The sequence below is a fragment of the Macrosteles quadrilineatus genome, unplaced genomic scaffold, assembly GCF_028750875.1.
Source record: "Macrosteles quadrilineatus isolate MER2022 unplaced genomic scaffold, UCM_ALF_1.0 Scaffold_1__1_contigs__length_201487025, whole genome shotgun sequence".
NCBI lineage: Eukaryota > Metazoa > Arthropoda > Insecta > Hemiptera > Cicadellidae > Macrosteles > Macrosteles quadrilineatus.
The window spans coordinates 113,910,724-113,923,265 of NW_026542594.1; the positions used below are offsets into that span (position 1 = coordinate 113,910,724).

Sequence of the window (12,542 nt, forward strand, 5' to 3'; positions counted from 1 at the left end):
TTTGTTATGTAGCTTTATTATTTACAATATTATTATTATTATTATTTTCGTTTGAGATGCGGACAAACCTAAGTGCCTATTTTAACCTAAATTTGAGTGAAGGATGAGTGTAAAATGGAGTGTGATGCATTGTGTAGCTTTCTTACTGACTAAGACTTTGTCATCCCTTTCAATTATATTAATTCTTCAATTATTTTAATATTAGAATAATAGTAGTTAGAAGACTATTTTAATATTAATACAAATACAATATTGATACAATTAATTGTTTTAAAAATATTAATACTTATGCATAAAGTATTACAAAAAGCAAACACATTTTTACAGATCTCAGGGTTATAATAACAGATATTTATTGTTATTTCTTATTTACAAAACTTTAATGGTCAATTTACAAAGTTAGAACTGCTCTCTGGATAGCCTTAGCTCTTTTCCTTTTTTTCTTATCCCTTTCTTTTCTCTCAATTGTGGCGTCTCTGAAGAGTTGAACTCCTTCTTTGGCCTCAACTTCTCGTTGGAGAAACAAAAGGCCATGGTAGTTTACTCCAATTAAATCCTGCAAATCAATTCTCTGTTTTATTGCAAGATTGGTTAGCAAAATGTTGGAACCTTGTTTAATAGTTATTTGTAAATCTAGTCTGGTAATAGTATATTTCATTACTAGGACCGAAAGTGGCATTTTTTGGCGCGCGCTCAAGTTTTTGTGTGAGGCAAAGCCGAACACAAGAAGCCCCAATTTCACGTGTGAGGCGAAGCCGAGGATCAAAATAAAAGAATAAAACTTTTAACAAAACAACAGCTGATTCAAATCATAAAAATAAACCGTGACAAAACACTAGCGTGCGTAGTGAGTTAATGGAGAACTAATCAAGAGGGAGGGAAAGTAAATTTAACTTTTTCAGGAGAAGTAACTTAAAATTGATCCTTTATTTAAGTTTTGCATTAATTAATATCTTCAGTGAGCTCATGTTGCAATGTAGTAAACTAGTTCAAATCTAACACTAGCACTGTAATCTTTACTTCGTCCCTAATATTCAGCTGATTGATTTTCCCTCGCCCTAAATTAGAGCTTGGGAAACGACTACCTACTTTCATTGATGTCAGCTGTTATCGAAAATAGTTACTTTCGTTACGAAGTGATGAAAATGCATAACAAAACACACATGATAATATGCGTTCATTATCAATATATTATACTGTCGATTCTTAGCAGTTATTATGGGAGATTATTGATTTTAGCGAATTTCCCATATGGGGAATAAGCTATACCTTAGGTATCATGGTAAGACCTACACCCTGGACTGATTTTGTTTTTTGTTTTAAGGTTCCCAGAGGCCAAAAACACCATGCGTTTGAGTTCATAAAAATATAATTACTAAATTTCATAACTTACAAATTTTTTTATTATTAAAATAAAAATCCATGGCAAGATAAGAATATAAAAGTGAGTTTGGAGACAGCCATACAATTCACACTACTAGCTAAAGCTGGTCCATCAGTTTTCGACAAGAAAGTGACAAAAGTTAAGGAAACCTTGTTTGTTGGTAGGCATGTGACTGTGCGAGACCTATGACAGTACTGAAGGGATGTCTTCAAGGGGAGTAACCAACCATCTTGAATATTAGGGTCGAAGTAAAGATTACAGTGCTAGTGTTAGATTTGAACTAGTTTACTACATTGCAACATGAGCTCACTGAAGATATTAATTAATGCAAAACTTAAATAAAGGATCAATTTTAAGTTACTTCTCCTGAAAAAGTTAAATTTGATTGTGTTTACAACGGAAAACAAGGATATTATTACACCTTGAATGTACTCCAGAAATCTTTAACTACAGCAGCTTAGAAAGCTTAATTATTACTGTCCCTATCATAAACAATAATTTTTGCACATTTTTGGATAAATAACTTAGGCCTATGGCTTTTTAATAATTTGTTGATGTCATAATAAATGTTGTTAGAAAGTATCATCAATCAATGCCTAATGACAACAGAGTCCTACTAAATTGATGTGTCAATTTAAAAACATCAAAATTGACTCTTTTAATGTTAATTCTTTAAAGACATGTATATTAGAGTTGAGTGATGGTTCTCACCCTGAGTTCTGCAGCCCTAGCAGCAGCTAAGAGGCCGAGCTCTGTGATAAGAGGCTGAAGAGCCGGAGTGGCAGAGATGGGTCTGTGATGCACTCTTAACAAGAAAATTAGCAAACGACACACCAAATCACTGTGTAGAGGTCTGCATAGTAGTGGCTTGAGCAGTGGCAGTAGCTCACACACAGATGTGTACGGCAACAGCAGAAGAGTCTCTTCCAGGTCACTGTAACACAACACAGAACTAACAATCCTGGAACTGAGTGGAGGTCTTTGTAGTAGTAGCTTGAGCTGCGACAGTAACTCACACACATGTACGGCAACAACATAAGAGTCAACATCGGTACCGCTCCAGCAGTAGTCTGCAGTTCAAGACTAGTCTCAGGTTATTTTAGATTGTTTTTGTTTAAATGTTTCAACATAACTTTTAAAGAAACTAAATTGATAATCAATAAGCTATAACTTGGGTGATGATGATGGCCAATGACTAATTGAATAATGAATGATTAATCCATATAGTCTGAGCCCAGCCAAATCATAATTGAACACTGACCACACCCGCCTATGCTCATTCAAGGCTCCTAAGGTATAAATTTTACCCCATCTAAAACTAAAACCATAAAATACAAACCTGGCTTTGATCCTCTTGATAACCTCCAATAAGTAGTCATCAGCAGTCTTAGCATTGAAGGCAGCCATGATAGCCGGAGCAGGGGGAGGGGGATATCCACCTTTGGCATTCTCTGTTACAGCTGATCTATACTCTCCTCCTACCTGCAGACACTCCAGCAACAGCTCTGCCTAGAAACATCACACCAACATCAGACTGTGCTACATGCCCTTCAACTGATCCATAATCTCCTCCTACCTGCAGACACTCCAGCAACAGCTCTGCCTAAAAACATCACACCAACATCAGACTGTGCTACATGCCCTTCAACTGATCCATAATCTCCCCTACCTGCAGACACTCCAGCAACAGCTCTTCTTAACAAACACTACACCAACTTCAGACTGTGCTACATGCCCTACAACTGATCCATAATCTACCCTACCTGCAGACACTCCAGCAACAGCTCTGCCTAGGAACACCACACCAACATCAGACTGTGCTACATGCCCTACAACTGATCCATAATCTCCCCTACCTGCAGACACTCCAGCAACAGCTCTGCCTAGGAACACCACACCAACTTTAGACTGTGCTACATGCCCTTCAACTGATCCATAATCTTCCCCTACGTACAAACACTCACAGCAACATCTCTTCTTAACAAACACTACACCAACTTCAGACTGTGCTACATGCTCTACAACTGATCCATAATCTCCTCCTACCTACAGACACTCCAGCAACAGCTCTTCTTAACAAACACTACACCAACTTCAGACTGTGCTACATGCCCTACAACTGATCCATAATCTACCCTACCTGCAGACACTCCAGCAACAGCTCTGCCTAGAAACACCACACCAACTTTAGACTGTGCTACATGCCCTTCAACTGATCCATAATCTTCCCCTACGTACAAACACTCACAGCAACATCTCTTCTTAACAAACACTACACCAACTTCAGACTGTGCTACATGCTCTACAACTGATCCATAATCTCCTCCTACCTACAGACACTCCAGCAACAGCTCTTCTTAACAAACACTACACCAACTTCAGACTGTGCTACATGCCCTACAACTGATCCATAATCTACCCTACCTGCAGACACTCCAGCAACAGCTCTGCCTAGAAACACCACACCAACTTTAGACTGTGCTACATGCCCTTCAACTGATCCATAATCTTCCCCTACGTACAAACACTCACAGCAACATCTCTTCTTAACAAACACTACACCAACTTCAGACTGTGCTACATGCTCTACAACTGATCCATAATCTCCTCCTACCTACAGACACTCCAGCAACAGCTCTGCCTAGGAACACCATACCAACATCAGACTGTGCTACATGCCCTTCAACTGATCCATAATCTCCCCTACCTACAGACACTCCAGCAACAGCTCAGCCTAGGAACACCATACCAACATCAGACTGTGCTAGATGCCCTTCAACTGATCCATAATCTCCCCTACCTACAGACACTCCAGCAACAGCTCAGCCTAGGAACACCATACCAACATCAGACTGTGCTACATGCCCTTCAACTGATCCATAGTCTCCCCTACCTACAAACACTCCAGCAACATCTCTTCTTAACATACACTACACCAACTTCAGACTGGGCTACATGCTCTACAACTGATCTGTAATCTCCTCCTACTGTAGACACTCCAGCAACAGCTCTGCCTAGGAACACCACACCAACATCATACAACTCCAGGGGGGGGGGAGTTGTAGGGACAACTACATGCCCTACAATTGATCTGTAAATCTCCTCCTACCTATAGACACTCCAATAACAAGAAAGTCAAATGGTCCCCAATATTTTAAGGTCAAACTCGTGCCAAGCTGAGTTTTTATCTTTAAAATCGCAGAAAGCACCTAAAAGATGTTGGTCTGAAGCTGAATATTTTGATAAGACCCGGGAAGATGGTCTCAATTTTGCCTTGACCTTGGAATATGATCACGATTCCTCTTTCACCTCTGAAAATGTTCACTTTTTCGCCATTCCTGCAGAAGACATTCACGACTTCACTGTGACCACAAATGACGTTCTGGCTCAGTTTCACAGTGTGTTGGGTGAATTCATGCACAATATTTTATGTATAACCCAAATGTTAAAATAATGTAAAAACTGGCACGCAGACTCCTTTGACAAATAATGATTTTACTACTGAGTTCTACTTTATCCCAGCTTTAAACCCCTCTTAACAACCCTTTATTAGATTTTTTGTCAAGTGTAACAACAGTGATTTTAGCAATTCAAACAACTAACTTACAGCTTTCTCAGCAGTGACAGTCTTCCTACTGGCCAGGTTGAAGTTGGCAGGAGTGACTGTGTCAGTGCCTGTAGCCAGTGTAGCCTCCTCCTCGGCCGCTCGCTCAGCCTCCTGCTCATCTTCCAACACCAGGGGCTCCGCCGTGCGCTCATATAGCCGTAACACTCGGTCCTTGCCACAGGACACCACGTACTTACCATTCTGACTCACTGCCAGGCCCCAAGCCTCTCCGTGATGACCCTACAAGACACATGTGCTCTACTTGTCAAACTTGTTCTCATCCAAAATCAAGAATAGGTACATTTTCAAATAGTTATGAAATAGATACAACACGAAAAAAAGGAAATTAACAACAGTCTAACATTTCTTATAATAGACACCCAAAATGGTTGAATTAAGGTGTTATAGATTTCCAGAATGGTTAGCGATGAAGATAAATCGACTCGTAGGCGGTGTCTAGGCACATCTCCATGGATTAGTAGTTTAGTACCATTTTTATGAAATTGGTAAAATGTAGTAGAAGTGGCAATTATAAGAACTAGTTGATGAGTGTAAAATTTTTTCTTGGGAAACTATATTTACCAAAGTAAGGAATGGAAAACAGTGAATTTTACAAGCATCTAACATTTGACCTTGTCACTTAAATAATTCCTTAACACTTAGGTACACCATATAAAAAACACCCTCGCCACAGCAAACCAATCAAATTTCCATTTGCCTGTTTGGATTTTCACACAAATATTTCCTTAAAATTGTATTTGTATATATATGAATTTGAATGGATGGTGTTTTTGGCTTCTGGGGACATAACAAAGAAAAAGTAAATCTGTCCTTAGCCCAGGTCTTATCATGTGAATTGATTTGCTTATTCCCTATATGTACATTTACTGAAAGGATTTTTTAAATGTAAAAAATGCAATAATTCTAAATTTCTTACCCATGAAAGAAAACATTTTAGATAAGTTGAACACTTACATCCAAACTGATTATTTTTTGGAAATTATCAGCATCCCACTGTTTGACTTTGCCATCTTTGCCACAAGTGAAGAAGTAGTGAGTTTGGGGAACAAACGCTAGAGCTGTTACAGAGTCATCATGGGCAAAGATAGACTTGTGGCAATCACCAAAGTCCAAACCCCAGATCTTGACATTGCGATCTGCACTGCCCGTGGCAATAATGGTGCAGTCTGACGATATGTCCATGCACAGAACTGGCAGATTATGGCCGTACAGGTGGAGGAAAAACTGAAATCATTTGTATGAAATAAAAACACATCATATTGTAAGGAGATATTCTAGTAAAAAACATCATCTTTCGCATTTTAAGTATAAGTATTACTGGGATGCATTTACCTACACCTTAGACTATCGTAGGCTATATAAAATTAACAAAAACCATTGCAAATATCTAAGTAGTTTACAATATGGTACAATGGTTTGTTAAAAAAATAGTGAGGAGCCTCACGTTTGCTATTCAGAAAGAAATATAAATATATTATCGTGATTGTAGAAGATCTATACAAAGTTTGTACCATAAACAATTCTAAATTTTGTTGCCATTGTATGAGATTAGGCCTAACGTATACATCTATTTTCAACTAAATACTGTATTAACACTTTTTCATGATTTCAACAGGTTCTCCAAATTAATAATTCAAAATTTTTAAATCTTTTACTGAACGATAATCAGAAAAATTATCACTACACAACAATGAGATAAAAATATTAATTATGAATGAGGTATTCATAATGGTTTATAACTAACTACAGTATGTGTGCAGATGTTTTGCATTTTAAATATATACAGTTAAAAATCTAATTTGATATTGGCATTACAAAAAAGCCTATTTTTTAAAAACTAAGCATGTGGTACAGCTCAGTAATTACACATTATTGACCAGCAAACCATACTCTAAAAAGCGTATCAATCATTCTTACGTAGTAAGAAAAAAAGCATAAGACTTACCTTTAGAGTGTCTACAAAGAAGATTTTAACTGTAGAGTCTAGCAGAGCAACAGCCAGAAGTTTGGAATTAGAAGACACACGAACACAAAGAACTGCATCATCAACTTGCAAAGTCCTTGTGTGAAGCAAACTCAGCACTCGGGCCTTGGTGTTGGTGACAGAGTCTGGGACCAACTCTAGCTGCCAGAACTTGACAGTGCAATCACCACCACCTGTCACTACACCAGTCTGTCAGAAAACAAACTGCATCATCAATAGTGGTTTTTTCCTCTGGGTACATCAGAGTGAAGAAGTAAATCGGTCCCGGGTCTAGGTATTTCTGTGCCACCCACAGTAATAGCTTCTTACTAAGGATGGGTTGGTTCCAAGAGTCGATTTTTGATTCCACCGATTCTTGTCTTTGAATCCGAATTGAGAATCGACCGCTGAAAGTCCATTTCGATACCGATACCCGAAGCGTCAGCCAAGATTGCGGGCCGGAAATTTACAGCTATCGCCGCGATTGCGCAAGATGACAATTACGTTTCTGTGACCGCGGGAGACGATGATGATACATGGCCACAGGAGATAATCAGAATTTTGTCACAATCGCGGAAGATGACGATAATGTCTTCACAACCGCACGAGATATTCATGATTTTGCTGCTGTCGCGGAAGAAGACGATGACGTTGATCCGTTACCGCGGAAGTTATTCAGGGTTTTGCCGTTATGGCGGGATACAATGACAATGTCCATACGACTGCGGGAATTGTTTTAACATAATGGAAATCGATGGAATCGAACATTTCTGGAATCAACCCATCACTACTTCTAACTTATATTCTTACTTATTCTTAGCTACAGGGATATTTTCTAACAATAGTATCAGCAAACTGACACATTTTCCAACCTTAAAATTTAAAACTCTTCTACTTAAAAAAAAAAATAAAGCAATTACTGAATAACTTGAGGAGGTAACTTAAAAAAATTACCAAAAAGTTAGTGACAAGTATCTTGGAATGTAAAGCAACAGCAACATCCTTAAATGATAAACCTCATTACTATACTCAAACATATCCCTAATCAATTAAATAAACCTTATAGGTTAATAGATTTTAAGTGAGTGTGAATTAATGTAAAAAATGTAATAGGCATTTTCTGGCCGAAAAACAAAGAGAATCATGGGCGTCCATCTAACTTTTTAATTGAGGGGGGGATCTTGCAAGGTAAGGCATTCACCCCCCTCTACCAGTAAAAGAGGGTGTTTTGTGGGTTCCTGGGAAATGTTTACAATTTAGTTCCTAATTAGTACCATTTTGTACCTACCTAAATTTAATTTGCTCAGTTACTTTAATTAGTTTTTTACAGTTTCACTGTAAAATTAGAAAAAAGTTTTGCGTAGGGCATTATAGTGAGGGGGGGGGGCTGGAAGAATTTTTTTTTGTCCCATTATCCTCCCTCTTTGGGGGTATTCAAAATTTTCAAAATCATATAATTTCCTGCCAAGGCTGCATGACCACCCCCGATGGGTAAATTATTCTTTTCACAAGAAAATTATCTGGTTTCCACCATTCTTAAGGTTTTTTATAACACTTCAAAATTAGATGTCACTTGAAGGGGATTTACATTAAAAAATGTTAAATTGCCCCCAAAATCCCCAATTTTTGGGGGACATTCAAAACTTTCAAAATCATTAAATGAAACTTCCTGCTAAGATTGCACGACCACCAAAACGACATCTCTGTATATTTACTAAGAAAAATATTGGGGGGGGTCTTGACTTTTTATTCACCCTGTATACAAGACTATCTGTTTCCATATACAAGACTATCTTTGTCCATATACGTGACTATCCGTATCCATGTTATCGACACTACTGTGACATTGCCTAGCCATATAAGTTATTATTGACATCAACATATATTGTGACATTAACTATCCGTATCCGCAATGAGACATTATTGAAGTCCACATATATTGTGACATTGCCTAGCCATATAATTTTTGACGTCGACATATACTGTGACATTGCCGAGCCATATAAGTTATTATTGACATCAACATATATTGTGACATTAACTATCCGTATCCGCAATGAGACATTATTGAAGTCCACATATATTGTGGCATTGCCTAGCCATATAATTTTTGACGTCGACATATACTGTGACATTGCCGAGCCATATTAGTTTTTTACGTTGACAAATACTGTGACATTGCCAAGCCATATAATTTATAGACGTCGACATATTCTGTGAAATTGCCTAGAATGTTGATGTAATAAGATATAGAATAAGCTATATTATTCTATATTTTATTACATCAACCTTTAAACAATAAATTTAATTTCAAACAGTATGATTTGAATTGGATTTCTGTAAATATTAATTTTTTTTACCCGTCCTTATGACAGTACGTATCTGGATCCGGAACCGACATTTTCTTGGATCCGCCTATCACTAGAAAGAACATAGCTAATTTATATAATATTAATTTCAAAGATTAGAACATAAAACAAAATAATATAAAGAAGAGATGTATATAAAAACTGTTAAAATAAAATAAAATGCTGATCTTTATCTAAACCTTCAAACTCAAACATAATGGAAAGATTAGGTTTGGAGAGAAAGGGCTAATTGCCTGAGAATAGGTGTGAGAAAGGATAGGATAAGCAGGCTTACCTTAAAAAATGTAGGCATCCCACTTCATTCACTACAGAACACAGAAGAAAACACAAACAAACAAAATAAGCACTGGATATTTCGAGGCCACTGGCCCCTTTCTCAACATGGAGAGTCACATTAGATATTAAGAGTCTTTCACTGGTAAGGAAGCAGTGTTGCCAACACACTATGAATTTACAAATGAATATTTACAGGTTATGAGTCATTGATTTTATTTACACTTAGTCTAAGCCTGCTTTTTAGGTGTGGAAGGGGAAAGGAAAATGTTAGGCCTATCTGAGATTGAGGTTTGAGGGCTCCCTGGATTTGGTGAACCATTGATAAGAGAGTTCCCATCTCCTTAGTTGTGATGGGTTACAGGTGGGGGGGAAGGATCTTATTATTTTTGAATTGAAACAACTGTTTAAATCTTGCATATTGTGGCTGGTAGCATGAATAGGCACTTAGTCCAGTCAATGAATGCTCAAAAGAGGGGTGTAGAGGACATGGAGAGGGGGAAATTTTTTTTCTGCGGGAATGTGTTTGGGGTAGTTAGAAGATAAAAATACCAAAAGTCCCCGCCCCTGGCCCTGCTGCTTCAGCGGGGGGAGGGGGGGAAAGACCCCATTTCTTAGTTTTTTACTTCTACACTGAAAACCGTGCATCGTACGGAAAAAATGTAAATTATAAAAAGAAAGATGATGAAATTCTCTACAAGAATTATCATATTCATTTCTGCTGTATATGCATTAGTTTAAAAGATATTATCAAAACAATATAAAAATTCTTTTATAAATTGATTTTTCACGCGTTTTTTGTCAAATAGTTCATATAATCCATTAGCCTGTTGTTGTTTTACATTAATCAGGATAAAAAATAGGTTTTTAAGCAATAACCTATATAATATAATATATCAGTCGTATATATTTTGTTAAAAACAGTTTATATCAATTTAAATAAGTTATGTATATTTGTCATGGAAACAAGTAATTTTGGCATAATTATCACACTAAAAATGAAAAAAATTATGTTTGTAGCTATATTTGTCCAGGTTTATTTATAACAATTACCGAAACCAAGACTTAATACTATTGTACATGGTCTGGCTCACTTGGGACGAGAGGTTCCGACTTCTGTCTCGAAAACAGGTGCCATCCGGATCTGAGAATCGCCATCGAGGGCATCTCCATAATCCAATTCTTGTTCATTAGACTCAATATCTGCTATCGATGTAAGAGTGCAGTGTTTATATTCTTCATCGTCCTCATTTATCAGAATTGGCATAAACGGTCCCCTTAGAATTTCTGGTATAACGGCCAACGAGGAATAATTAATGGACATTTCATTGCATGTACATCTTTCATTGCTACAATCTTTAGTATATTAGCAAAAAACGAGCCCAATATTTCTAGTGGGTTTGGTGGTTCATTGGTTAAAACTGTGAACAGATTTTTTTTGTGCTCCCAATCCCACATTTCTGAGGCTGAGGGTAGTTTTACAAACAGATTTGTCCTTGATTAAATGATACAAATGGTGAAATGTCATATATTTCTAAACTGATAGCAATGTTTGAAAATCACCCACTCTTCCCTGAAACTCAAGACATCATATCAATAGCATCTGGGGTTGAAAGAGATGAATCCGTTAACGGTTACGATGCTGCATTACGTAGTCAGCAAGTAATTAATCAAATGTTGTCATTTTCAGACAACAAGTTGTCACGGGAAAATATGGCTCTCCCTTTGTCCTCTACGAGTTTAACCATCGATATCAATGATTAAAACGTTTGAGCGAAACCTTTAATTCTGTTTCAAAGGATTTGTATAAGTTAAAAAAGTTATCAAGATTTAAAGGATTGTTTTTTGGAAATGTACTGAAGATTATAACAGTGCCACATGTGCAATTTGTGCATACAAGAACATGTCCAATTGTACCCCGTTATGCCAGAACTGCTAAGGGAACTTTTTACATGGAATGCCCATTCTGATGAATGAGGAAGATAAAGAATATATAGGCCTACACCGCATTATTACTTCGATAACCGATATTGAGTCTAATCAACAAGAATTGAATGATGGAAATGTCCTAGATGGTGGTTCTCAGTTCCAGATGGCACCTGTTTTTGGGACAGAAGTCGGACCCTCTCGTCCCAAGTGAGTTAGATCATGAACAATAGTATTAAAAGTCTTGGTTTCGGTAATTGTTATAAATAAACCTGGACAAATGTAGCTACAAACATAATCTTTTTCATTTTTAGAGTAATAATTATGCCAAAAATTATGACATTGTTATTATTAAATAATTATTAATTAGTTAAATAAATTATTAATTATGACATAACTTAAATAAATTTATATAAACTATTTTTAACACAATATACACGATGGATATATTATATTATATAGTTAAGTGCTCCAAAACCTGTTTTCTATCCTTACTAATGTAAAACAACAGCAGGCTAATCGATTATATGAATTTATTTGGAAAAAAACGTCTGAAAAATCAATTTAGAAAATAATTTTTATATTATTTTGAGAATATCTTTAAAACTAATGCATAAACATAAGAAACGATTATGACCATTCTTGTAGAGAATTTCATCATCTTTCTTTTTATAATTTACATTTTTTCCGTACGATGCACGGTTTTCAGTGTAGAAGTAAAAAACTAAAAAATGGGGTCTTTCCCCCCCTCCCCCCGCTGAAGCAGCAGGGCCAGGGGCGGGGACTTTTGGTATTTTTATCTTCTAACTACCCCGAACACATTCCCGCAGAAACAAATTTTCCCCCTCTCCATGTCCTCTACAATCCCTTTATTGACTGGACTAACTGGTTTTTCTGGATGGTTGTTTTTTATATCTGTCCTATGATTGTTCATTCTTGTTCTAAAACTGGTGGTGGTAAGTCCAATGTATTGAGATGGGCAATGGTTGCATTGAAGTT

The 12,542-nt window shown here is 36.8% G+C and overlaps 1 protein-coding gene across 1 annotated transcript in view; it reads right to left on the bottom strand.

The window, feature by feature from the left end:
- Window positions 1-330: 330 nt before the first annotated feature.
- LOC128983493 (WD repeat-containing protein 3) overlaps window positions 331-12,542 on the bottom strand; it is a 45,848-nt gene continuing 33,636 nt past the window's right edge. Inside the window, exons 9-14 of the mRNA XM_054402796.1 lie at window positions 6,958-7,185; window positions 5,967-6,236; window positions 4,992-5,231; window positions 2,724-2,893; window positions 2,096-2,318; window positions 331-556 (exon numbers count right to left, since the gene is read on the bottom strand). Of these exons, the coding sequence (XP_054258771.1) occupies window positions 392-556; window positions 2,096-2,318; window positions 2,724-2,893; window positions 4,992-5,231; window positions 5,967-6,236; window positions 6,958-7,185 (1,296 nt within the window). The 3' untranslated portion in view covers window positions 331-391. The remainder of the gene's footprint in view (window positions 557-2,095; window positions 2,319-2,723; window positions 2,894-4,991; window positions 5,232-5,966; window positions 6,237-6,957; window positions 7,186-12,542) is intronic.